Source organism: Cygnus olor, chromosome 17 (assembly GCF_009769625.2).
Source record: "Cygnus olor isolate bCygOlo1 chromosome 17, bCygOlo1.pri.v2, whole genome shotgun sequence".
In the NCBI taxonomy this organism is placed as follows: Eukaryota; Metazoa; Chordata; class Aves; order Anseriformes; family Anatidae; genus Cygnus; species Cygnus olor.
In genome coordinates, this window is record NC_049185.1 from 2,475,547 (window position 1) to 2,501,677 (window position 26,131).

The window sequence follows — 26,131 nt, forward strand, 5'->3', positions numbered from 1 at the left end:
TGATATACAATGTAAATCTTTCGTCTCCTTAATTAAAGGTAGTTTTTTTTTCCATAGAAAAGGCTGTGGAAGGACGTGGTTTGTCAGGCTTGATACAGTCTCTGTATATGTTCCTGTATTGTGGTAAAACTTCCAGGAAACTCAGCACAGCAAGAGATCAGTGATTTTCAATATTTCTGCCAGACCACCAACCTCCTGTTACATCAGTGAGCCCACTGCAGTTAAACCAGCTATATTTAACATCATCTTTTCTTTCTCTTTTTCTTCTCTTTAAAGGTTCTGAGGAATCTCCTGAGCCTCTTCCAATCCCAACTTTACTGGTGGGATATGACAAAGACTTCCTGACAATCTCTCCATTCTCCTTGCCATTCTGGGAGAGGCTGTTGCTAGACCCATACGGGGGCCATCGGGATGTTGCCTACATTGTGGTGTGTCCAGAAAATGAGGCCTTGCTCGATGGAGCCAAAACTTTCTTCAGGGACTTGAGTGCTGTATACGAGGTTGGAAAGAGGAACCCCACTGAATTATTTCTTCTTTAAGTGTCATTTCTGCTTTACTGCATGTTCATTGGGAGACATCCATGGTTTTTAAAGTAACAGTTGTTTGTATAAGGATTTCTTTTGTTTTGAGAACTTTCTACACTTTCAGAGTCAAGAATAATATCTTACTGAGCTTATACTGTTAGGATCTTGATTGATCTCTTTCCTATGAAAGACAAAATTTAATCCTGGAATATGGCCATATGCAATGCTGGTTAATGTTTCAGTAATACCAAAGCAAAGCATTTGGTGTTTTTTTTCTTAGCTTGTCTGAATAAGGTTATATGTGGAATAACCACGAGATGTTCCTCAAACATCACACAGATGAACAAACTATTAGCAAAACTATTTTTAGATAACATTTAGATAATTTTGTTTAAAACAAAACTATTTATTATAGTGGATAAACTATATAGAGAATACAATACTAGTATTGATACAGGTGCAACCAAACACCCAACCAAACCTACAGAGCAATTAAAGAAACTGTTGCTTACGTTGGAGATAAAACCTTTTTTTTCTTTTTTAAACAGTGCTCATTGTGTACTACTGAATGTCTAAGAGTACTTTGTGACTTTAGTTTTGCTCTAAGTGCAATTCAACACAACAGATAAACCTAGCCTTTTGTTTTTATATTTATTAAGAGGTCACCAGATGTATGCTGGTCATGAAGGGTTTAGGCTGCATAACTTCTTCAGGTACTTTGCATGGAGTTACAAGCATTTCTTCTTTCCTCACCAGATGTGTAGACTTGGCCAGCACAAACCAATCTGCAAAGTGTTACGTGATGGGATTATGCGGGTGGGAAAGACAGTGGCACAAAAGCTAACGGATGAGCTCGTGAGCGAATGGTTTAACCAGCCTTGGGGCACTGAGGAGTGTGACAATCATTCCAGACTCAAACTTTATGCGCAAGTTTGCCGGCATCACCTAGGTAAGTCTACCAGGGTGCTAGCAAGACTATTTTGTTTTCTGTAGGTATTTTAGATGTTATTTGCAGCAGGTGGGAGCAGAGGAGTTTCTGTTAAGATGCAAATTAAGATCTGCTTAGAAATAAATAAAAAAAAGTATGATGACACTTAATCATTTCTTAATCACTTCCATGTTATATTTGTCTATTTTAGAAAGTTTTGTTGTTCTTTATCAGTCTGGCGGTCATGTTAGAGATTCATCTGGGGAGAGCCATGCTTGTTCCATTTCAGAAGGGATCCAGAAGCAACCTGACATATATGGCATACACGGCTTGGATCTTAGCTCAAGACCCAGATCCATCCAAAATGTCACTGGAAATACATTTGCTGAGATAGTGCTGGTCAGCAAGGCAGGCAGTGGTCACAGAACACAGGCCATGTAAATCTCTAATTGAGCTGAAGCATGCAAACTACGTTTTGTTTAAAAATATCTAGGAACTTGTAAGTAGTTTCTTGAAAAGCACTTACTGCCTTTGTTCTGAAAAAGGACTGAATGCTCTGGAGTCTGCGTACTGTGTGGAATGGTCGTTTGGTACTGGAGAAAAGCTTAGGAAAGTATATAGGGATGAGAAATAGCTGGGCAGTTCTACAGTCTGCTGAATGCTCACCCCATCCTTTGAGGAAAGTCTGATGAAAGATAGAACTTACCTATCTCAAATGATTCTGTTACCACATCCAGTCTGCTTTTAGTTTTAATTTACCACATAACTGTGAGGGAGGAATTATTACAACGCTACTTAACATAAATCCTTAAGGCTTACAGGCAGAAATATGTAGCATATGCACAGCCAATTGAGGAATTCATTTATTGTTATTCATTAATTATTTTTAAATGATCACTGTGATATCTGTTTTTCTGATGCTCGGGAGTAGAAATAACTACATTAAAGTTTGCTGTTATTTAGCTCAGGTAAAAAGGACTGAGATTTTCAGTCTGATGAAGATAACCTGTAACAGACTGCAAAGCCAAACGCTGTATAAAGGTGTTATCCCAACACAATCTAACCAGAGGTAATGACGTGTCAGAACCAACTCTGATTCACAAAGCTCCACAAAGTCAGTCCTGTTTTTAAAGACATCTGATTCATATCAGTTACAGCTGAAACCCTGATGAATGAACTCCAAAGTAAATATTTGTAATGGAGATTATATTCACTTAGCATTTATACACTCTTAGAATATTCTAAAAGCACAGAAAGTGCTGTATGACTTTAGGGTTAATCCAGTTCGCTTTGACGTGAAAGACTGTCATTAATCTCCTTTCCTTTTTACACGCTATTTCAGCACCTTACTTAGCCACTCTGCAGCTTGACAGCAGCCTGTTGCTACCACCGAAGTACCAAACCCCAGCAAGCCAGACACAGACGATACCTGGGAACACTGGACCTGCACCCTCGAATTCAACATGTCTTTCAGCTTCTGGGGCACCACCAACAGGCAGTTCTTTTAACTCCACTCCCAATGGTGGGACTACTAGCCTTCCTGCAGGAAGCAGTTCATCCTCTGGATCCTCTGTGCCACAGCTGTCAGCATCTTCTGCAACACCCAGCGTTAACCAGATGACCACTACCTCTACTCCAGGGTTTAGTGGGAACATTGGTTCAGGGCAAAATGCCAGCGCCGGGGGAAATACAGCAGACCGTTCACAAGGAAGCACAGGTCCTGGAGGAGACACAGAATCAGGTCAAAACCTACCACAACAGCAACAAGAAGGACAGGAAGGGTAAGTTACTTAAGTGTTCAAATTACTCGGAGTACTAAATAAATCCATTGTTCTGCTTTCGTACAACTCATAATCTTTAAGCTTTATGTAAATCCTTGAAATGAAAGGACCCTCTGATATGTGCAGTACTACTGTCCAGGTGTAAATGGAACGAGGCCCTTTTTTATTCATTTGTAGTCATTACTGACAAGAAGAGTTGGAAAAAACAGATCTCCCCTTTTCATTATAAGAAACAAAGCTTGATACAACCACATGAACATGGGTGTTGTCATGCTGTTTGAGGTGCCTTAGGGTACCCCACCTGGCCTGCATTTGCAGTACAAGAAAACCACAAGGTGTCTCAGGTTCTGTGCCATATCTGCTAGCTCCATCTCACGCCAGGTACTGCAGTATATCTCATGTGGCACTGAATGCCTCTTACACAGGCAACTCCATCATGTCAGTATTATTAACAGATACAAAATAAGATCCATGGATTTTTTTCTGACTTGTATTACAAGTGTTGTTTTGTGCAGAGATATATTGCGAGGTCAGAAAACAGGATTATATTCCTGTTACTTTAAAATAGATTTTAGCAGCAAAACATTTTTAAAGACCTTATTATAGTAATCCATCAAACATTAAAATTAGGAAAATATTTTTTAATATTTTATGTAAGTAACTTCCTGAGCGAACATGTTTTTCATTACTTTTCATTACTTTCATAATAATGCATATTGCTATTAGAGATGATGTATGTTATGAAGTTCCTGTATCTTAAGTGAAAAGCCCACATCCTGTACTGGTTCAGGTTATTCTTAAGGCATCTGTTCACTGGATCTATGCAAAATACCTCTTTATCAATTGCACTGTGGTTTCTGACAAAGTGAGTCTGAGCTGCTTTTTATCGCTTACAGATGTTGAGCCTCCCATTCACAGTTGAGGCATGGAGGAATATTTTACCAAGATAAAAAAATGTTTAGTTGCTCTTCCCACTACTAAGGGAACCTTTTTTATAACTAATCAGAGGACTTCAGTCTCCATGAATATTACTTTGGCACTTTTCCTCAGTTCTCAGTTCCTTCTCTCCCTCTTCCCTCCCACCTCTCCCAAAAGAAAACTATAAACGGCAGCACCAAAACCAGGCATGTGCAAACATCAGAAGAAAGCTCACAGACCTAGTATTTGTCAGCTTTTCCATACTGCTTAGATCTACACTGTTCTGATTACTATAATCTCATTTAATGCAGACTTTACAGTAAGTGTCTTCAATGCATCATTTCTAGCAAGTATTTTGGATTAAGTACTGCTGTGAATAAAAGCCATCCCTACTTAATCACTGTTCTTGTGCTTTTTAGTTTTGTTTCTGAACATAAGTTACTACTCCCCTGCTTCAGAGTCTCGCCGTTTTAGAGCAAAACCAATAATTAACAACTGTAATTTGCCTTTGAATTTAACAACACGCATGTCTCCAGTGTTACAGAGAGGGAGAGAATAGGGATTCCCACTGAACCGGAGTCTGCGGACAGCAATGCCTACCCTCCAGCAGTTGTCATCTACATGGTGGATCCTTTTACCTACACTGCAGATGAAGAATCTGCCTCAACCAACTTCTGGCTGTTGAGTTTGATGAGATGCTACACAGAAATGTTGGATAACTTGCCTGAGAATATGAGGAATTCTTTCATTCTCCAGGTAACTCTACCTCACTTTGCATCTTCACACTGGAGAGTCATTCTGTCACAGTGTGCTTTTGATATGTATGCTATACTGAAGGAGACAAAATGCAAGATAATGAATAAAATCTAGAAAGCAGTTACAGGTTACGTTGTTGAAAGCATGTGGCTATATATTAAAAAAAGTTTGTATTTTGATTAGGAGATTAATTTAAAGCAGCCACAGTATCCTTACAACAAATCTGTTGCATGGTTCTAGCAATCCCATATGCTAGATGCTTTCTGAAGAAGGATTTAACTTGCTACTTGGGTTGCCATTGCCAAGCAAAAAGTGTCCAGTTTCTCCTTTGATTACGTTGTATGTCGAGTTGTTTGCTTTTTATATTCTCTCTAAATTATACTGTTTAATCCAAAAGAGGTATGTGAAACCAGACATTTAATGCATAATTTAACTAGTGTATTGTTATTATCTGCTTCTTAAAAATAACTTACCGTGTACCTTGGCATATAATAATAATAATAACTTAGTTACTTACTATGGAATTACTTAAGTATTGAATTTGTGTAGTCTGAAACAGAGCTTGGCCTATAGTCCAGACTGCCTGCATTTGGCCATGCCTCTTTCAGAGTGACCCAGCCTAAATAACTGGGGGGAAGAAATGGGAAGTCAGAGATTACAACCTGTGCATGTGTATATGCAGCACATGCAAGAAGCAACATGTGAATGATTTCTGAATGCCTTATTCATGTGTGCTCAACTTGGCTTAAATATATTTTAATTAAAAGAAAGAATGAATTAGAAGCTATTACAGTGTATCAAACTGGTCATGGAAAACAGTTGTCATTTTTGGTAATCTTGACCTTTTGCTTAGTTGCCATTTTATCATCGCCTGAAGTGATGGGGGAAACTGTCACCAAAATACTTTAGGTTTGGGGATGAACCAAAAAGCAGTTTCACAATTGCAAATTGTGGTAGTCTGCAGGCAATTTACTTGATTCAGAACTGAAAATACTAAAATAATTGACAGTCATTGACATCACCATGTCTGAAAAACAAGAACACACAAACTGTATGCTGAAATTGTATCTTTGTATAACATGACTAATGAATGGACTTACGAATTTTTGATAAGTGCTGTTATTTTCTGGGTGCTTACTGTTCACTTCTAAAATATGGGGCATTTCGACTAAGTCAAAATAGTAGACAATTTTCACTAAGGGATGTAGTTACCAGCACAATATTCTCACAGCTGTACACAGTATATACAGATCTACATTTATTTCAAAATAAACCAAAACAAATTACTTTTACAGATTCACATGTAGAGTAGAAGAGCCCAGCTCCTGAAATTCTTGGCTAAAGAAATTAACTAGAATATTGAACTGAAGTTCCAATGGTTCAAGCAAGAAATACAGAATAATAAAAGTTGTGTGATACTTAAGATTGATTATGGGTTTTTGATTTGGGACTTTTTTGTGTAGTTGATACAGTTTTTCATTCAATGATATTTAAATCACAGAAAGTAAAGTTTGTTTAGAGTTTTTAGTAAGATATGCTTGTCAGCTATTATAGCCTGAATTTTGAGTACCATTCAGTTACTGTTGCCCTTATTAGAAGACTTTTCTGTTTATATTGGACTACAGAAGTGTTAGCTATCTCAGAGACTTTTCAACCTGAAATACTGTTATAATGGAAACAGCACTTCTTTATCGCAGACTGTAGTCAGCAAATAGTGCAGCCATTCATGCAAAAGGGCAGCAGCCCTGATGGGAAACTACAGATACTGTAATGAAAATAATTGAATACAACATACAAAGTGTCATGGATGTTAAATGACTAATGAATGTGTGAATCTAGGTTGGTATTAATGAACAGCTCTTAGAAGATGTTCAATCATGTTTTGTTGTTTATATGAATTATATAGATTGTGCCTTGCCAGTACATGCTGCAGACAATGAAGGATGAACAGGTTTTCTACATTCAGCACTTGAAGTCTTTGGCATTTTCAGTGTACTGCCAATGCAGAAGGCCACTGCCCACACAGATTCACATCAAGTCTCTCACAGGCTTCGGGCCAGCTGCCAGCATTGAGATGACCCTCAAAAATCCAGAGGTTAGTATCAGTGTCAAGAAAATAAACATAAAATAAAAAGTAAGGAAAACACTTTTAGGAATATTTTTTCAAGATCATTTCAAGGTACAGAAAACAAAGATAATATAAAGGGAAAAGGTAAGATAATACTGAACAGAAAGTAGGAAGAAAAATGCCAGATTACTTGCTTTCAAAACACGTCAAACTGATGGTTTTGATAAGAGTCAAAGGTCGAATTTAAGCTCAGAGTGAAAGAAGAGAAAATGTATGTTGTTATTTGGGATTCTGAGATATTTTAGTTTTGTCTATAGTAGACCTACAAGAAAGTGTTTATGTCTAACTTGTATATATGCATATATATGAAATATATGCATATATATGAAATAGGTTGCTGTGCATAATTATGTTCTACTAATTCCCTGAGGTAATGGAGAAATCCCCCTACTTCAGTGGGCTTATCTTTAATCTGATTTTTTTAAACTGTAAATATTCAAGCCCTGTTTCTGGAATTTCAGGGATTTCAAAAGAAGAATAATCCATCCTACTTTCCATGAATATTTTTCATTCTTCCAAAGATAACGATGACTGATTTATTTAATTTAATGAATCAACTAAACACTTAAACATTTACCTTGGGATCAAGAACTGCTTGTTAGGGTTTATAAAAGCCTAGTTTCAAAATAATCATAAAACCAAAATACCAGTATGCTATACCTCTCGTATAAAAGCAGAAGCTCTCGCAGAAAATGTCTATAAGCAGCATCACCCCTGGCATATCTTCTCTGCATTCTGTCCTCGTCCTTCCCGCAGAAGGATATCTGTTCCACAGGATTAATTTTGCAGCAGGTGACAATGGTTAAACTTCAGGGTAGTTAGGTGTAAGGGGAAGAGCAATAAAATTTCAAGACCCCTGCAAGCATCTCCCTCCTTTTAATGACCGTTCCTATACTGCTGCCAAGGTGGTATACTTCTCGAAAGTGATGTAAGCAGAAATCTGTTTTCAGATTTATTTTTTTTCACTTCACAATATGGCTTTGAAAATACCATAACCTTTTTTCGTGTGAGCTGATTAACTTGCAATTTGCATTTTGTGTTGAAATTCCTGAAGAGACAAAAACTGGGGGGGGGGGGGGGGGGGGGGGGGTGAGGGGCTGTAAATGTTTTCATGAGCAGCTGCTTGCATTTAGCATAATTACATTAGATTTCTGCTTTCTCCATTTTACATGCGTTTGCTATCAGTCTGCACTGCAGACTGCCAAACTTTGCCTGAAAATTTAGGAAAATAACCTATTTCTAAATTATTATGCATATCTTGCCAGGCCCATAGTTTTTTCTTCAAAGAGGTGTTACAAAGCAAAGACAGGTTTGGGGCCCATCATCTGGAAAGCAACTTTTTAGAAGAAGACCCGGAGGCCCTGTTGTACAAGTTGAACGTGAGCCAACAATGTGCCCTTGCAGCAAAGAAAGCCAACAGCATGCTGTGGTGTGTTAGGAAAGGTGCTGGCAGCTGAGCCAGGGAGGTGGTTTTTCCCCTCTTCTCACACTGGTGAGACCACACCTGTAGTACTGTGTCTGAAGCAAATCCAGCAAAGTGCCACAAAGATGATTATGGGACGGGAGCATTGGACATGAGGAAAGGCTGAGAGCTGGAGTGGTCCAACCAGGAGGGCTCTAATGGGAGCCTGATGGGAGAGAGTAAAGATGGAGCCAGACTCTTCTCAGTGGTATCTGGTGATGGGACAAGATCAGTGAGCACACATTGATATACAGGAAATTCAGTTAAAATGAAAAAAACACCCATGTTGTAGTGGGTGAACACTGGAAAAGGTTACCCAGGCAATCTGACCGGATAAAGTCCTGGGTGACCTTACGTAATGGACCCTGCTGTGAGCAGGAGGGTGGGACTAGATGTTCAGACGTCCGTTCTAGTCTCAGCCTTCTGTGATTTTATGAAAAAAAAAAAAAAAGAAAGATTTAATGACTTGCTACTATCAGACTCAGCAGAACTGCATATGATATTCTTTACAATACTAATTTGCCTCTGCTTATCATTTAATGGTATTAAATGGCCTTGATTTCTTACGATCTTCTACAAGTTGGTTTTCTGAGGGACTTGGGGGTGGCTTGTTTCTTAAAGATAAGCACTATAATGTGTATAGAGGATCTTATTAATTAGCAGGCCAATGTTCAGTCGTTTCAAAGACCAGAGTATTTCTGAAATTAAACTGTGAGATAAGAGAGATGTAAAGCATTTCAAACATCATGCTTGATGAAAGTATGTTACACCTAATGCTTAGACAGAAATCTGCACGTGAAGTCTGAGCTCTTCCTTTGCCATTTTATGTTCTTGGAACCTTGCATTAGATTATGATGTCCATTGTTCTGCAGTCAGTATGTGAAGAGGTGAGCAGATGCCATCAATTTTAGCAAAAGGATACATAGAAGTACAGGTTTAAGCTCCTCCTTGTTTCAGAGATTGATAGCACCCTAGGCAGAAACTGTTTCATATCTTTGTTTCCCTATATAAAAAGAAATCTTTGGATAAGTTTTGAAGTACATCAGTTTTAACTAGCAGAAATGATTTGTCTACATCCACCCTTTTTCCAGTATCTCTTTTGACCATGAATGCCTTGAATTTATCTATTGTTTCAAATTCATAGTTCTCTGTACTCACTGACAATCTATGTTGTACGTTTCTTGCATGAAATAGTTTGTGACATACCTGTTGATTATTGTGTTTACTTTATTGCAGAGGCCCAGTCCAATCCAGCTATACTCACCTCCTTTCATATTGGCACCCATCAAAGACAAACAGACAGAGCTGGGAGAAACATTTGGAGAGGCCAGCCAGAAATACAACGTGCTTTTTGTTGGATATTGTTTGTCTCACGATCAGCGCTGGCTTCTGGCATCTTGCACTGATCTTCATGGTGAACTGTTGGAAACCTGTATAGTTAATATCGATTTACCAAACAGGTAGAAACCTTTAATTTTACATTAAATCTAGGTGTATAGTTGCTAACCATCACTCTCATCCCTCACTGTATTTGTTTCTTGCACCTCCCATTCTAATCATATTTCCTGATGTGACCACGATAATGTTAACAGGGATGACATTTCATTTGGCACTTATATAACTTAAAAACTGCAGAGGGGGAAAGTTATTGTATTACATTTGTTTTACAAATGCTGCCTACAGATCTTACCTTCAAGTACAGCTGGTATGCTGCTTATTGACACCTCTCACATACCATTGCAATGCTGGTACTGAAAGCAGACGTAATTTTTCTGCTTGTTAGTAAAACATTAGTTAGGCACTCCACAGAACTGTAAAAACTGCTATAAATGGGAAGCAGTAACAAATCTGAATGTTGTCCTTGGTTCTCTAAGTTTTGTTTTTTCCCCTTAATCTCCAGGTCAAGGAGGAGCAAGTTGTCTGCACGTAAAATCGGCCTGCAGAAGCTGTGGGAATGGTGCATCGGCATTGTGCAGATGACGTCGCTGCCCTGGAGAGTTGTAATCGGCCGCCTCGGTCGCCTCGGCCACGGGGAGCTAAAAGGTACATGGTGCCAATGCTGTCCTGCCTGAGGTTCTGCAACAGGGAAAGGGCCGTAGTCTGCAAGGCAGGATGATTTACAAAGTTGATCATGAAACTTTACAACCAGGAAACGTAGAATGCTAATCCTACCCTGGCACTGGATTTGTGTATTGCTTTGACTTGTATGTATGACTTTATAAGTCATTTGCTTCAGTCTGTCCTTGGTTTTGTACGCTAGGCTTCATACCCCTCTCGCACATCTTGTAGTGTAGTGTCTATTAACAAGCCTGACCTTCAAACAAAATATTCTTGCAGATAAAGTTACTGAAAAAAGGTAACTTTTTTTTCTGTGGTACACAAAACTAACTGATAATGGGTGTTAGCCAGCAATAAGACTCCCTGCAGCCTGCAGAGGGGTCCGAAGATTCAGCATTCCTACCAGCTCAGTGGGAACAGAAATGGAGGATTGGAGTGATTTAGGATTAAATGCCTTAACTCAGCAAGGGTAGGAACTGCCTTGCTTCACTTCAGCAGTGATACCTCTCACTAAGATGCATTCAGGAGAGGTGGGGAAGCACCAGTTAAATGCCTTCTCCCATATAGTACATGCAGGGAAGAAGAGATGTTGTCTGTCCTGGTAGGGGAATTTGTTATCCTTCACATGCATGGGAGTTAAGTGGAACAAAGGCAGGAAGACAAATTTAGAATTCAACAAGCAACACCTTCCTTTATTATTTGAATGCCAGTTAAATGGCTAAATATATTTTCTTGAAGGTATATCTACACCTACACCGCCAGTGAAAAACTTCTGATGAAACCTTCACTTTGTTTTATTTAGTGTATTGTATTCATAACGAGGTTTAACAAAATCTGACATTAAGTATGTGAATTCATGTCTCTTTGCATACATTTCAAGTATTCCAATTATGCAGCATGTTAGATGAGAATGGATAGCCCTTTTCAAAAAAAAAGAATCAGCACAGTTCAGAAAAAGATTTGGATGTAAATAAAAACATTTCAAATAAGAATGGTATGTTGCCCTGTTTCACATCTCATACCTCATGGGTAAATGAAAGACTCATTTTTAAACTCATCATCTTGAGTGATTTGTCCAAGTACTGCAGTTAGCTCATGGGAAAAACCAACAAGCTATCATTGCTTTGCAGTAACTGCTTCAAAGCAGTTTGAAGAGTCATACAACTTGTTTACATGGGGAAATAGTCCAGAATAGTCCAGTGTTAAAGAAATAAGTGTTATTAGTAAACTGTTATTAATATTTCGCTAATTTGAAGCAAGTTATGGATTTTTCACAACCCCATTACCTGTTCTGTCTAAACTTCTTCATTTCAGACTGGAGTATCCTCCTTGGGGAATGTTCCCTGCAGACAATCAGCAAACAGCTAAAGGAGGTGTGCCGCATGTGCGGCATCTCATCAGCAGACTCTCCTTCTATCCTCAGTGCCTGTTTAGTTGCCATGGAGCCACAAGGGTCATTTGTTGTGATGCCAGGTAAATTTTATCCAGCTATTTAAATTTTCTTTTTATCATACTTACCACATAAGAAGCAAATCAATTCTGGGAGACTTTCGAGCCCAAGAAGACTTGACTGGTCTGGCTAAATACGGTAGAAAATAGGTTGAGCCATCAGAATTCCCAAAAATATCAGGAAGAGGTGCTTTGTTGGGAGTGTTAACTCCTAGCAAAAGATGACTTTCTGCCACTGTCAAACTGATGACCTTTTCCATGGGGAGGTCATGTTTTGAGGAAGACCAGTTCTCATCAGCTGAAGTCTGATGTGGTAGAAACCCTTAAGCAAAGAGGACTGCAAATGGTGTACAAGTCTATAATATGTAAGAGTTGGAGGCTGTGGATGTTGAGAGTAAGGATAAGCCTGCTTGCCTTTTCATATGCTTGGTTTTGTTTGTTTGTTTGTTTTTTAGATAATTCTATTATAAGCAGCAACCTATAGGCTTAAGTTGAAGGTTTTTAAGTTTGAGGTTCTTCCATAATGGATTTTTTCCCTTCCCTGTTTTGTTGTACACATACTTTTTGTGTAGGTGACGAGAGATCTTTACAAACCTACTCTGTTTTTTAGTTTAGAAAGAAAAGATTACTACATGGAACAGAAGTAAATGACCTTAAAAATTACTCACCAAGTTGAATAATTTTTCAGAACAGTTTTTGTAACATGAGAAAGTAAATGGCAAGTTATCCCTCCTTTAATGCCAACCAAAGTGGGGTATTATTGCATAATTTGGAGTTCTACTGATGTGCGTGTCCAAAATAAATTTGCCTTGCTCATTTAACAAGCAAATCAAGGGGCAGCAGAATGAAAGGAAAGGTGGGGCATTGTATGGGAATTCACATCGCTAAACATTATCTATATGACTTGTGATCTTAATTTCAGTCTTTTCTAGTAATTTATTCTTTTTAAGATAAGAACCTTTTAAACATTTTTATTAGCATGCAAACCCAGATCAGATGCTTAGAAATTTAATTGAACACAGAACATACATTTTGAAGGCTATGCAAATTAATGTCTCTGCCATTGTTTCTGTTCTGGAAGATGCTGTCACTATGGGATCAGTGTTTGGCCGAAGTACTGCGCTGAATCTGCAGTCATCTCAGCTGAATACCCCTCAGGATGCCTCCTGTACACACATCCTGGTTTTCCCAACCTCTGCTACTATCCAGGTAGCACCTGCAAATTACCCCAATGAGGACGGATTCAGCCCTACAAATGGTAAGTAAGCACATGTGTCTGGTGTGAGAGGTGAAGTACTTGCAAATGCTCAGTGGCCTATTTAGAACACAAGCAAAGCCGTACCAGTTACTGGTAAAAACTGAATGGACCGGTCTTCTCCCCTGAACCCTATGCCACCCTAATTTAATTTAAAGAGAACAACACCTACTTGCTGGTTAGAGGATAATATACTACATTTTTATCAACTTTGTTTTCAGATAAACCTACTGATTTATTCCCAAAGCAATATTGACCGATTAATATGCAAAATGGCACAGACTATAAAATGCTTTTTCTTGTCGTGACTAACTTGTGACTTGGTCGGATCTAACTGCTTTATGTAATAAGGGTTTGCTTCATGCTCTATAGTGTACAAAGGTTGTGAGGAGGGGAGGTGTTCTAGAATTTTAATCCTCATGTAAAAATAAGCAAAATAGATGGACCAACTTGACAGTTCTTACTATCAGCAGTGTGGTTTTTCTAGCATATTTAACCCTATAATTTGTATCAGCAAGACTCTGCTTAATACTTTATATTAAGTATTTACTTAACTGCTTTGTCATAAAATGATTAAAAAATAATTTAAAGTAGCTACAACCATTTACAATAAAAGTATGTCATTAAGAGGCAAGTTATGGTATAGAGAGGTAGAAAGGCACACTATTTTTAATGAAAGAGTCTGCTTTGATCTGTTCCTCCTGGAATTTCAGTGGGCCTCACAGAAGGGAAGTTACCCCTCTTAATACTTAAGCAGCTGTCCTTTCAAGGCCCCAGAATCCTGACTGAATGCTGTGCTGACAAATATTTAACCTGCATTAACCTGCCCTTTAGTGCTCAGATGCTAATTAGAATCAGGTACAAGAACTGGCGTTTTCCAAAATGGTGTTAAATTTAATTTTCTTAACTGTGTTCTGCTTAATGATTAAACTGCTTCCTATGCTATTAGCCATTTCATTTATGCTTTGGGGGCTAAGCAGAGCATGACATTAGTTCTGTTTTGTTTACTGAGGTTGTAGGACAGAAGTTAATAAACGGAGTTAATTCATTGCTTCTGCAGTCCAGTCTTACTCTTCAGAAGATGAAAAACAACCACCTGCCTATTTCAACACTAGGACTTGAAGTTGAAATAAATTACTTCAAGACACACATTCTTTTCTATTTTCATGTGAAACAAGTTCTTCTTTTTCAAGAGAAATGATTTATTATACAGCACTTCCTAAACTATGTAGATATGTACAACTCTTAAAGTCTCTGTGTTAATCTGTTTGCAATTCTAATTAATCCAGCTAATTCAGACAGCTCCCAATGTCCATTTCTGTCCCCTAAACTGTACTTTAAATGTCATTATTACTGCTTAAACATCTTTGCTGAAAAACCTGGATAAGGAAAAGACCTTTAAACTATATTGTGATGTTTGTAATTTTCTGCTCTGCGTTTCTAATGTCTTAGCTTTCCATCATGTAAATTACCCATATTATCATAACTTGTGTTCCAAATGACTGAGCAATGGAATGTACTTCTCATAGAATGCAAACACATTTTCCCTGTATCTTTACTCCTTTCCCACATATTAACATAAAGCAAATTAAAAGAACAAGTTATGATAATACAACTGTATTTAATTTCTGAGATGAAAGTGAAATGTTAAAAGCTGAGCTGTAGGAAATCCTGGTGCAGTATGTGAAATAATCTTGAAAGTACATTGCATGTGAGTGAGGAGCAGACCTTGCTGCTCTTTTGCTGAGTAGTACTTGACTCTGTGAGCAGCTTCCTTGAAGCTGCTGGGGCTGCTCCCAGAGTATTGAGCAAATGTGCCAAAGTGCTGGTGTGTACCCCTAGAAGTCTGAAGAGCAACACCTGCTGAAGGTAACATACATTGGTTTGTTAAATGTATTTCAGGTATTTTTTAATGGATTTCTCTGAACAGCTGCAGAGAGGTGTAATTTTTTCTGCTACAAAGTACAATTTGGATTGTTATTAGGCTGGCATAACAGGGTTTTTGTTCCCTCTATGACCATTGTTAAAATACATGATTTTAATAGATGTCTGCCAACTTTTCCTTCCAAGTCTGTGTGGTTGTAGTCAAAGGTACTAAGAAGGATTAAATACTAAGATAGTAAAATGTTTATCACTGCTTTCATCTGTCTCAAGCGTATATTAAAAAAAAAAAAAGGCACAGGCACTAAATTTCAAAAATGTCAAGACAGAAACGAGTACAGCAAATTAAAATTGATTTTTTTTCATTCTTTTTATTTTCAGATGATATGTTTGACCTTCCATTCCCAGATGACATGGACAATGACATTAGAATTTTAATAACAGGGAATCTTCACTCTTCACCAAATTCCTCCCCAGTTCCTTCCCCTGGATCCCCGTCTGGCATTGGAGTGGGATCTCACTTCCAGCATAGTAGGGTAAGCACTATAACGGATATGATACTTAAAACAGAAAAATCCAAATCCCCCAACAAAACCTTTTTTACTGTTGATTTTCAAACATTAATTCAACAGTAAGCAGAAATTAACATTAAAAGTGAAGGGATTGGATAAATGCTATTGTAAAAGATGCTTCTGCCATGACTATTTACATCTCCAACTTTAAAGTTAATTGTTACATACAAGATAATTGAGAGGAAGAGAGGAGGCTTTGCTTTCTTGTTGCAGAGCCACATTTAATGACCCTGGATAAATTTAATGTGTTCATCCATTTTTCTCTGGAGGATCACATGGAATATCCCTGGCTCAAAGTGACAAGTCTTTGAGAGAAAAGAAGGCATGGCAGCTCTGATCATGTGAATTTCTAGGGAAGCAAGAAGGGAGATAATTCTCTTATTAATAAAACCCTATCAATTTAAACTCCACAGGTGCTGCATGTTTATGCAAATGTTGTTTTCTTAGTAGAAATTAGCCCAGAGCACATAGCGTTTGTAAGTTATTTTGTTTGAAGTGGCTTTTATAAAGCTAGTTCCAACACCAGTGGTTACTTAAAATGCAAATGATTTTTGGTAAATCAAGGTAATTTTTGAATCGGATTTAGTTTGATGGAACTCTTACTCATGTATTTAGCTGTGTAAGAGAGTTAGTTGTACATCTAGTTTTATTCTAGAAATGGTACATTTAAAGCATATTACTTCTTTTCTAAATGACACAGTATTTTAATAAAGAATAGGCTAAGTTTTTTAGAAGAAATGGATAAACCCATGCATTTAAAAGGTCTGTTTTAGTGCTCTGCAGTAATTTAAGAAACTGGGTCTGTATCTGTGATTATCACTGGTGGCTTGAAACAGTTTCATCAAGATAAATGATACTTCTGGTATGGAAGGAAGTACAAAAATACTTAGAGGTGTATGTGCAGCTAAGATATTTGACCGCAAACGATGCTGCTCATTCAGCCCCTGTACTAAAACAGCTCATTTTTCTAAATGTAAATATCTTCTTAAGAATTCTCACACCCTGAAAATGACTGATTTTCAAGATTACGAAATGTGTCAGTTTCACCACCTGGAAGGAGAAAGTCATCCCTGTATTTTCTTTGTAACCTCTGACAAAATGCTTCAGTGGTCAGCTTAATACAGTCTGTGAGTGAAAAATCACTTTTGCATCAGCCACAAAAATGCTAGTACTGTATTTTGTGAGTGCAGTACGCAACCACCTCACTTTTATGTTAACACTCCAACCTACTTGTCAAAGGGTAAATAATTGCACGTTTCTGTCTCTTGGTTATTTCAAACTCGTATGTGGGCAAATTAAAAGTTTTAAATTCAGTTACCAAACCCTCCAGCCATAAATCACAAGCACTCATTACAATTTTCTCTCTTCTGTACCACTTTTAGAAAAATGCATTTACAAAACTTAATCTCAATGGAACTCCATCCAAGGGCCCTAAGAACAGCACTGAAAGGTTAATGACCAAAGAGCTTAGAGACCTGGACAAGCCATTTCTAGATGAACCTGTCATAGTAATTCAGTTTAACCATTAACAAGTGCCTAGTAATTGATGTGTAATTTTTGGTTTTAAAAAAGCAACAGCGTGTGATCATTACCTTGTGGGTCAGGGAAGGTCAAGCCTTCGTCCATGTAACCCATAATTGATTGCTGCAGTTAAGCAGTGTAAGTCCTGATTGCTCAGCAGCCAGTTTCAAGGTCTGCTGTTAGGCTTTCCAAGCGCCCACAGCCAGGTGAGCTGCAATCTTCTCCAGGCTTTATGGACTGTTTAACTTCCTTTGATTCCTGTTCAAGATACTACTGTTGGAGAAAGACCTGTTTCAAGGGCTAGCATTGAAGGCTTGGTGATTAAGCCAGTTTCTTTCAGTGAAACCTTTTTTACCTATTGACTTAAAAGATGTATACGGGTTAAATAGCCTAAGTTATGGACTAAATGGATTAAATTTACCTTCTATGAAATAAAAAGTGAAAGCAAAATAATATTTTCTTTAAAAAAAAGGAATGTACTCTAGAATGGAATGTCAGTCACCTTTTCTGATGCCCGTGGAGATACTTGTAGGTATGGTATTGTGGTCCGTCATATACAAGGCTTTAGAGAGAGAGAGGGAGAGAGAGACAGGATGAGGAAAACAAGCTCACACCCAAGTGTTCCTGTCTGACAGCCTCAGGTATGGAAGGTTCATCTGTCATGGTTTTAGTCTGCAGAAATAAAATCACAAATGTATATCCTGACAAGCAGTGACCCCAAATTTGATGAAACTAATTCTAAAGCCTTTTATAAAATTGTTTAAAATTCTCCTCTCCTAATAACTTTGGTCCGCATATGAGAACACAAGTGACTAATGCTACAGAAATACAGTATACAAATAAATACCTGATAGAAACAAATGCAGGACAGCAGCTTCTTTTTTCCCCACACTTCACCTCTGCTTGGTAGTCCAAATACAAGGCATAGTTTCTTCTGCCCAAGTTATTCTCACAGCAAATAGTAAATGTAGCATTTTTTTTTCTAAGCTATCAATATAACTAACTAAAAGAGCAAACACAATGAAGTTAATGAAGATGTATGTGTTCATTTTTCTTCCATATTTGAGTGGGAGAAGAACAGCTTTGGGAAGATTGTCAGTTCAAGCAGATATTTTTTTCCAGGTATGGGAAAATTCTGTAAGGCTGTGTAAACTTAGTGAGGCTATATAAACTTAAATTCAACACTGCTCTACTCTGTGCACACCCATGAAAAGCTATTCCGATTCATATCCAGAGCCCAGTACCTCTAAGTTACTCTGTAGCATCAAACTCCACACCAAATCACCTCGGTTCAGGAGGCTGATGTTGCTGTTAGAGGTACCTAAGGTGATTCTGCAACACCAGCCTAGAGAACCCAACTGAGGAAGTGATTAGACATCTTTGACTAAATTCACGAATGACTGAAGGATAGCTCATTAATAGCAAGACATAACTGGATCAAAGACTGAGTGATTAGTAAAAACAAAATTAATGTTATTGGAGGGGATGCAATAACATAAAGCAACAAATGTGCCTTTAAATGTTCTTTCAGAGCCAAGGTGAACGTCTCCTTTCCAGAGAAGCCCCCGAAGAACTGAAGCAGCAACCTCTTGCTCTCGGATACTTCGTATCAACTGCCAAAGCTGAGAATCTTCCACAGTGGTTCTGGTCATCCTGTCCTCAGGCACAAAACCAGTGTCCCCTCTTCCTGAAGGTCTGTCTTGGTAGCCTTTCGCAGGGGAAAGGGAGAGAGAATTGTATTTAAACCATATAAATTTCCTTTGAAAATGTTGGGTTTGGGTGTTACTTTTACTGACAGTACTGGGAATGGCAGAATTACAATTGTAGGTTTAAATTTGCTTAAGATAACTGGCTAATAGAACTTACTCTCCTCTATTTCTAAAGCTGTTACCTGAAAATGGAATAGTTTGGCAGCTTCTAAGCACAGATTCATCAGAGCTGTGTCCACTGTTAAGGAAATGTCCCAATTTTCCTTTTTAAATTTCAGTTATATGTCCCTCCTGGCTTAGCTTCTCCTATTCTGCCATAATCCACTCATGATACAGAGATTAAAAGCTAGAAAGGGGAGTAGCACTTCCATATAGAGCCCTTACTATCCATTTCCCTAGTTGTAAAAGGTGCATGGTATAGTCTTCATTGTCAGAGTGTATCTGATACCTGCCGATCCAGAAGATCACTATTTCTTGCAAGAGGTATTGGTATCATTCTTGCAAGAGCAGAATTGCTTCAACTAGAGATTCACCAACCTCTGTAGAGTGACATGCAGCTTCTTATTGCAGTGATGCCAACTAATGAGGATGGAAAAGGAAGGTGAAAAATCAGCCTTGAGTAGTGTCATGTAAATACTCGAGCAAGCAACATAAAAACTAATTAAGATAGTAGCACTTTCTTTATGCATTCCCATGTTAATTAACAAATGCTAAACATTTTTGCAAGTCTCCTGGCTAAACTCTCTCATCCATGTCTATCAGGCAATTATCAGAGTAAAGGTATTTGATATTTCTCAGTTCTTTCCTCATGCAAAAAAGCCATTTTAGGACTGATGATTTAAGAATGTCCCTTGCAGTTGGCAAGGCAGACTTTATATTCAGTATAGCATCTTCACCATCAAAGTACTAAAGTACCCAGATATATGAGATCACCTGCCTAATTCTTTACACCCTCTACGTTTTCATGGATAGATTTCCCAGAAGCATGTGCTTTGATCTAAACCTATGGAATGGAGATCTCGAAATAATGTGAAAAGTAAGGCACCATATTTTTGGAGCTAGCGATAAGTTTTATCCTAATCTTAGAACTACCTTTTTTTGTGAATGAATAATATGAAGACTCCGTTTCAGTTCCAGCATTAAAAACGCTGTCAGAAGAGCTCCAGGCAACCTCATGAATTCCTTCCATAAGCTTATACTAGATTTGTTCTAGAGAGGAGCCACCACCTTTCCCCCTACTCCCCCTCAGCCTAACACAATTGCTCTCTCAGATCTAGGCTGAATTAAATGTTTAATTTGACTTGGAACATACCGTTTTGGTTTGGACAATTTTTAATAAAAGCAAGGGGCTGAATTCATGCAGTAACTTGTACACTGTTCAGAGAGCAGGTGGTGCTGCCTCCTTTATGCTGCACAGCGCAATTAGGAAACTTGTATGGCATGTGAGACATACAGATTCGAGTCATCTCTGTCTGATTTGGATTAAGTATTTTTGAGTTGAAGTATTTCACCTCTACGGTGCATGCCGTAACTGGAGGAGTCTAAATTAGAGGTTTTGCCTCAGCAGGCTGTGTGGCCTATTAGGCTATCCACTTGAAAGGCTTATATGGTTGGCTCTACCCCTGGCACATCATCAATATGAAATCCCTTTCCTGCTCCTGCATAAAGTTATGCACAAAACTCACTCCAGAAAGAAGATGAGAGCTATTCAGAAAGCATGGAACAGGTCAAAGGCTGCACTAAGTGTTCTGGTCGGACATGTCACTCTGATGGATCTGGTACTCTGCGGTGGGTCTCCTACAGGGAGAGTCTGAGGAATTAGAATGCTGTGTTTCGTTTGATATTTTACGAACAGTGACATATGCCAAGCGTTTTACCTCATCACTTCTTCCCTGACTAAAACTAAGAATAGAATTCAGCGTGCTTTTTAAAGATCCTTGATTCCTGTCAAAAAGAAAAAATTTTTATTCAAAGATGTAATCATTATAGAACTTCAAAATACACTTGTTTATGGTGGGTTCAATACAGAATTGCTAACTTTCCATCAGAGACAATTCAGAATATGTTTGTTCACTGTGAATCTTCATAAATACTTGCTATATGAAGAGTTACATTGTTTGTGTTTTTTTCATTTCACAGGCCTCATTGCATCATCATATCTCTGTAGCACAGACAGATGAGCTACTACCTGCCAGAAATTCTCAGCGAGTTCCTCACCCCCTTGACTCTAAAACTACATCAGATGTCTTGAGGTAATGTCTTTTAGGTTTTGTAGTGCTTCCATAAGGTTATGGGAACTGGAATGAAATTTCAGAGGGACCTTTTATTGGGCGTATCAACAGTTTACACCTCTGTTATGCCCTACACGTAAACAAAACAAAACAAAAAATATATATAGCTCCTGTGACTACAACCGAAGAGCAGGACTTTGAGAGCTACTTCATCAATTTTCCATACTACTCTGCAAAGCTATGGCAAGTGATGACTTGTGCCTTATAAAGTGGACTCCTTGGTTTGCCTCCCAAAGATCATTTGGTTTAGCTGGCGGTCTAATCTGGCCTGTGTAAATAATTATTTTTACTCACCAAACCAAACGGAATTATTAAAGGAAATAGAGGTACTCTGCTGATACCCACTATCTTAGGAGTTGGGGTATAAAGGGAACACTTCCCGAAATAATGGAGTTGTTTATCTATCCTGTTGTAGAAGATAACTAGAGAACTGGTTGCATCTATGCCACCTGTTGGAGACTGAAAATAGATCTGGTTTATGGCATAGCATGCAGGGTGGAACACACCAGTGCACAAACATGTAAATTTCTACCAAGTAGAGAGTATTGGCAGGAAACATGAAAAACAATCTACTTAACTCAAATTGGTGGTTATGTACCATTCTAGAACTGAATTTGTGTCCTCTTACAGAGAGGACTGAGCTATTGCATCTTCATCATTTTGAGTAAAAGGATGGTGCTCTTGGAGATGCACAGGGAAAGAAGGAGACAAAACAGACACACATTAGAACATAGGAAATTCTAATCAGACATAAAGAAAAATATTTTTTTACAAAAATTGTGATCAAATATTGGAACGTTTCCCAGAGAGGCTGTGGAACCTCAGTCCTGAGAGGTGTTCAAGATTCAAGGTTTTTAATACAGTAGCGGATTAAACTTGTAGAGGTTCCTTCTAATGTAAATTAATCTATGATTCTGTAATCTCTACTGTGTAATGGGGAAGGGCCTGGATTCAAACAGCATGGGCCTAGTTCAAATAAATTAAAAACAAAAATTACCCCCACGCCCTAAGGCACACACTCTTTGCTCAGTTTCCGACTTTGCCAATACCACCAGCATCAATAGTCAGGCAGTCCTTACCACATCGCACCACCAGAACAAATCAGAGAGAAGTTTAAGTAAATCTTTTAGAAAAAATGAACAGTAAAATTCCAGTTTCATTTTCTCTGCATTTCTCTTCCACAGGTTTGTTTTGGAGCAGTATAATGCACTGTCCTGGCTTACATGTAACCCTGCCACTCAGGATCGCAGCTCCTGCCTTCCTGTCCACTTTGTGGTGCTCACCCAGTTGTACAATGCCATCATGAATATACTCTAATAGATAGAAAAGCACTTGTTCTTCTGGCTTATTCTCCCCTCAACCTGAGAAATGTGCCACAGTCTGCAAAGATCACAATTTTGCTTCTCTTCAGACCAGTCCTGTGCTGTGCTTCTGTTCCTCCAAAAGCACATGTGAATTCTGCAGTGCTGAAAAGTAAAACACCCATTAACATCTCTGGCAGCTTCAGTCCAAATTTTGGGAACATCCAAGAACAGTGAACACAGAGTAACCTCAAGCCAGTGTTAGTTTGGTGGCCCAGTAACTACTGGTCAGTGTGATTTTTTTTAATATTATTTTATTTTTTTAAGGAAGACTACAGTATCTTTTTGGATTAAGAACTCTGCTAAACAACCATAAGCAGTTTCAGCCCTGCAAGTAAATACACCTTGTAGTGACCAGTTTGGGTTGTCCAAAAGCTATTTTGTTGTTTGATCATCATAAACTGGGACTTGGCAGGAAAAAACCAAACATGCAGTTGTGGTCTCGTATAAATATTGCAGTTTTCTGTCTACCTGGAGTTCCTGTCAGAGTGGATTGGGATGAATGCATGCATTTGTTACCTGTCCATGTAGATATGAATGGTCTGGAGATATTTTATTTATTTTTAGGTTTGGGGAGGGGAGGGATTAAATTATAAAGGACCAGGAACAGTTGAATATCTTGAAAATCCAGCTCCGTTCCACTCACTGTAGGGTTATTTATCTACATACCTCTCACTCTTCTGACCTAGAAATCAAAAATGAAGCTAATAACAATCAAAAGTCCAAGTTGGGAAGGGGAGCATATCCTGGTGAGGATGTGCCTGTATTTTAAGGAATTCTCACCTCCATTTAGCCTGGTTAAAGCAAGAAAAGGCCAGTGTTTAATGAAGGATAACACTACCTAGTGGAAGAAGAGTAACTGAGAGGTAGGGAGGAAAAATACTTTAAAGCCCAATGTAAGGGCAAATGGAAAGTGGTAAATTAATCTATTGTAGAGCTATGATTGAAATATATTTCCAATAAATTTAGTGATACTAGAAAACTATTTACTGAAACCCAAGTCGCCCTTTAATTCTGGGCAGACTCGTCCATGTACATATCCAAAAATATGGTTTTTGTTTACACTAAATCAGTTACAAATCTGGTGTATTTTTTCTGACTATAGGAATATTATTTCAAAGAAATAATTTTTAAAAATTATATCATTAAATTAGTACTTGAAGTTATACCACTGTGGTGGAAAAGTTACTTTGTTTAGTAAAATGATTGCCATTTCAAAGGTTAATGGCTAATTGAAGTATTTTTATGACTCCTTCATTCCAGGCTTCAAGGGGTTTATATTTAAACTCCATTTTCTAATGTTTGTTGTTGCACTGTGCAGCAGGCATGGACTGCCTTATATGAGGGGTCGGGCACTTTGATCAGGCTGTGTGACCTAGTTATCTATCTGTGGAGAAAAACCTACAAATTTTAAAGTTCTTCCAAAAGACTTTCATGTTCTGGTTAAAAAAAATGAAAATTCTATGATTTTAAAAAGTATTTTTCTTGAGATAATGTAACATTTAAAACAAATTATATAAAAATAAGAATTGCTAGTGTAATGAGAAGGTGAAGTCAGAGAAGTAACCTGTAAATGGATTATCTCATTCTCTGCACCAAACCTCCCATGTGGGTATCTTCTTTGCAATGTATAGGTTAAAAAAAAAAAAAATCTGATATCAAACCATTTGTATCTAATGTGTACAGTGTAAAATTGACTTTAAAAATATTGCAGTACTATTTTTTCTTAATCAGAAAAGAAAATTCTCAAGGCCTTTTGAAGAGCATAAAAAAATGAAGATTGTAAACTTGTATAAAAAATTTAACTTGGGGAGGAAAAATGTAAAGTAGACATTTGTAATCTTTTACCATTTGGGGGTTATTTGTTCCCAGGATCATCTGAACTTTGGATTATTATTCTGTTTGTTCTTTTTAAATGGGCCATTTTTATCCAGGGGCATTTCTTCCCCAGAAACCTGGTTCTAAGCAAAAATTAAAAATAAAAAAGGGCAGCAAGGAGTAGTTTTCATCTGGTGTCTTTTATTTAATTTTTTTTAAGTTAAGAGAAGCTGGTGACATATTTATACGTTTTTGTGCAAAATAAATGAATGGCAATAGATTTTAAAGAAAAATCTTATGTACTTCAGTGTGAAAAGTTCTGTATAATATTTCCCTTAAATATGCATTATTTTACTTGTGAGTTTTTTACTGAATTAATCTGAAATGTACAAGCCCTGGCTTTCCTACAGAGTGAAGAAAGTTATTTTATTTTTTTTTTATTTCTAACTTCGGAAATTCATGCCTAAATCGGAATTATTATTACAGTTGTTTGAGCTAAAGGGAGAGGGAGGGGGGTGGGGAATGTCCAGCATGCTTGTATGTATATTTCAGAACCTTTTTTAAATGTAAAAGCTGTACATTTCTGGGGAGTTCTGAATTTCTTTTTTTTTTCTCTGAGCATTTTGCAGTGAGCTTCTTTTATATATAGCCGACAATTTGAAAGAAAACAAAAAAAAAATGTGAAGTTCATTTTAAATCTACAGTATATCGCTGGTACAATACACTAAAAAAGACTTTGATAAAAAGAAACAATAATAATAAAGACCTCCATTTTAAATGTCATTCATATATACCTTGTGGATGAGAGCTATATACTTTTACACACTTTTTTAGATGAATAAATTATTGAATTACTGAAACTATTGGTGGAATTTTATTCTTACAAGTATTTTCTTAACTCTTAAGTTTTAGCATTCCTAGTGAAGAAGGGCTTGCATTACAAGGTATAGATTCCATGTGATGTGAATGGAACTGAAATTCATTTTAAAGTTTCTTTAATATTTATTTACTTTAGAGCTACAGCTGCCCTCCATGAATTAACTTGGTGCCTGCTTGCCTTTTAGATTTGCTGCATGTTGATAAAGCTATGGCTTTGTCAGATGCCCTTTCACAGCACTAAGGCTTATTTTAATTTTAAAGTTCACAGTGCAGCAGTACTTTTCTTTAAGATTGCTATCATGCAAAATAGAATAGTGATTCTATTTAGAATTACGCCTTTGGTAGAAGGAAATTGGTGCCACTACTGTTAATGTTGAGATGAAGAGATTTAAAATTCTGCCAAATGGGATGGGTGGAAGCAACCCTGGGTAATCTGGTGACACAGCAGCAGTAGCTGCTTTGTGTTAGCAACATTAATCACAAGAGCTTCACCAATTACAGATGAAATTTCTCTGTATATACCAGGTAAGTCTGTAATGGGAGATTTTAATGGCACATCAAAGCCTTGAAGCTCCTTCCCCCTGTAGCAGGATTACAGATAAGATAACTGAAGTGTAGTCAGCCCCAGACGAGAGGAATACAAAACCAGACCTGCCACTTCAGGTTGCTCACAGAAGCTGTACAATCTCCACCCTGGAGGTGCTGAAGTCTCAGCTGGACACGTCCCTGAGCAATGTGATCTAATTATACCTGGGATTTGTTTGGACGGTTAGTCTTCAGCAGGTCCCTTCCAAACTAAGACATTCTGTACTTAGCAGGTTCTTTTCTAAACACCGAAGT

General features: G+C 37.8%; 1 protein-coding gene across 4 annotated transcripts in view; it reads left to right on the top strand.

Moving 5' to 3' along the window:
- The window catches only part of MED13L (mediator complex subunit 13L), a 190,815-nt gene extending 165,548 nt beyond the window's left edge, over positions 1-25,267 (top strand). For all 4 annotated transcript variants that reach the window (XM_040576501.1, XM_040576503.1, XM_040576504.1 and 1 more), the window contains 13 exons: positions 277-500; positions 1,281-1,473; positions 2,795-3,233; positions 4,688-4,907; positions 6,814-7,002; positions 9,734-9,957; positions 10,398-10,540; positions 11,870-12,028; positions 13,086-13,262; positions 15,522-15,676; positions 18,765-18,926; positions 21,082-21,194; positions 22,418-25,267. In XM_040576501.1, the coding sequence (XP_040432435.1) occupies positions 277-500; positions 1,281-1,473; positions 2,795-3,233; positions 4,688-4,907; positions 6,814-7,002; positions 9,734-9,957; positions 10,398-10,540; positions 11,870-12,028; positions 13,086-13,262; positions 15,522-15,676; positions 18,765-18,926; positions 21,082-21,194; positions 22,418-22,550 (2,531 nt within the window). In that variant the 3' untranslated portion in view covers positions 22,551-25,267. The remainder of the gene's footprint in view (positions 1-276; positions 501-1,280; positions 1,474-2,794; positions 3,234-4,687; positions 4,908-6,813; positions 7,003-9,733; positions 9,958-10,397; positions 10,541-11,869; positions 12,029-13,085; positions 13,263-15,521; positions 15,677-18,764; positions 18,927-21,081; positions 21,195-22,417) is intronic.
- The last annotated feature ends 864 nt before the right edge of the window (positions 25,268-26,131 follow it).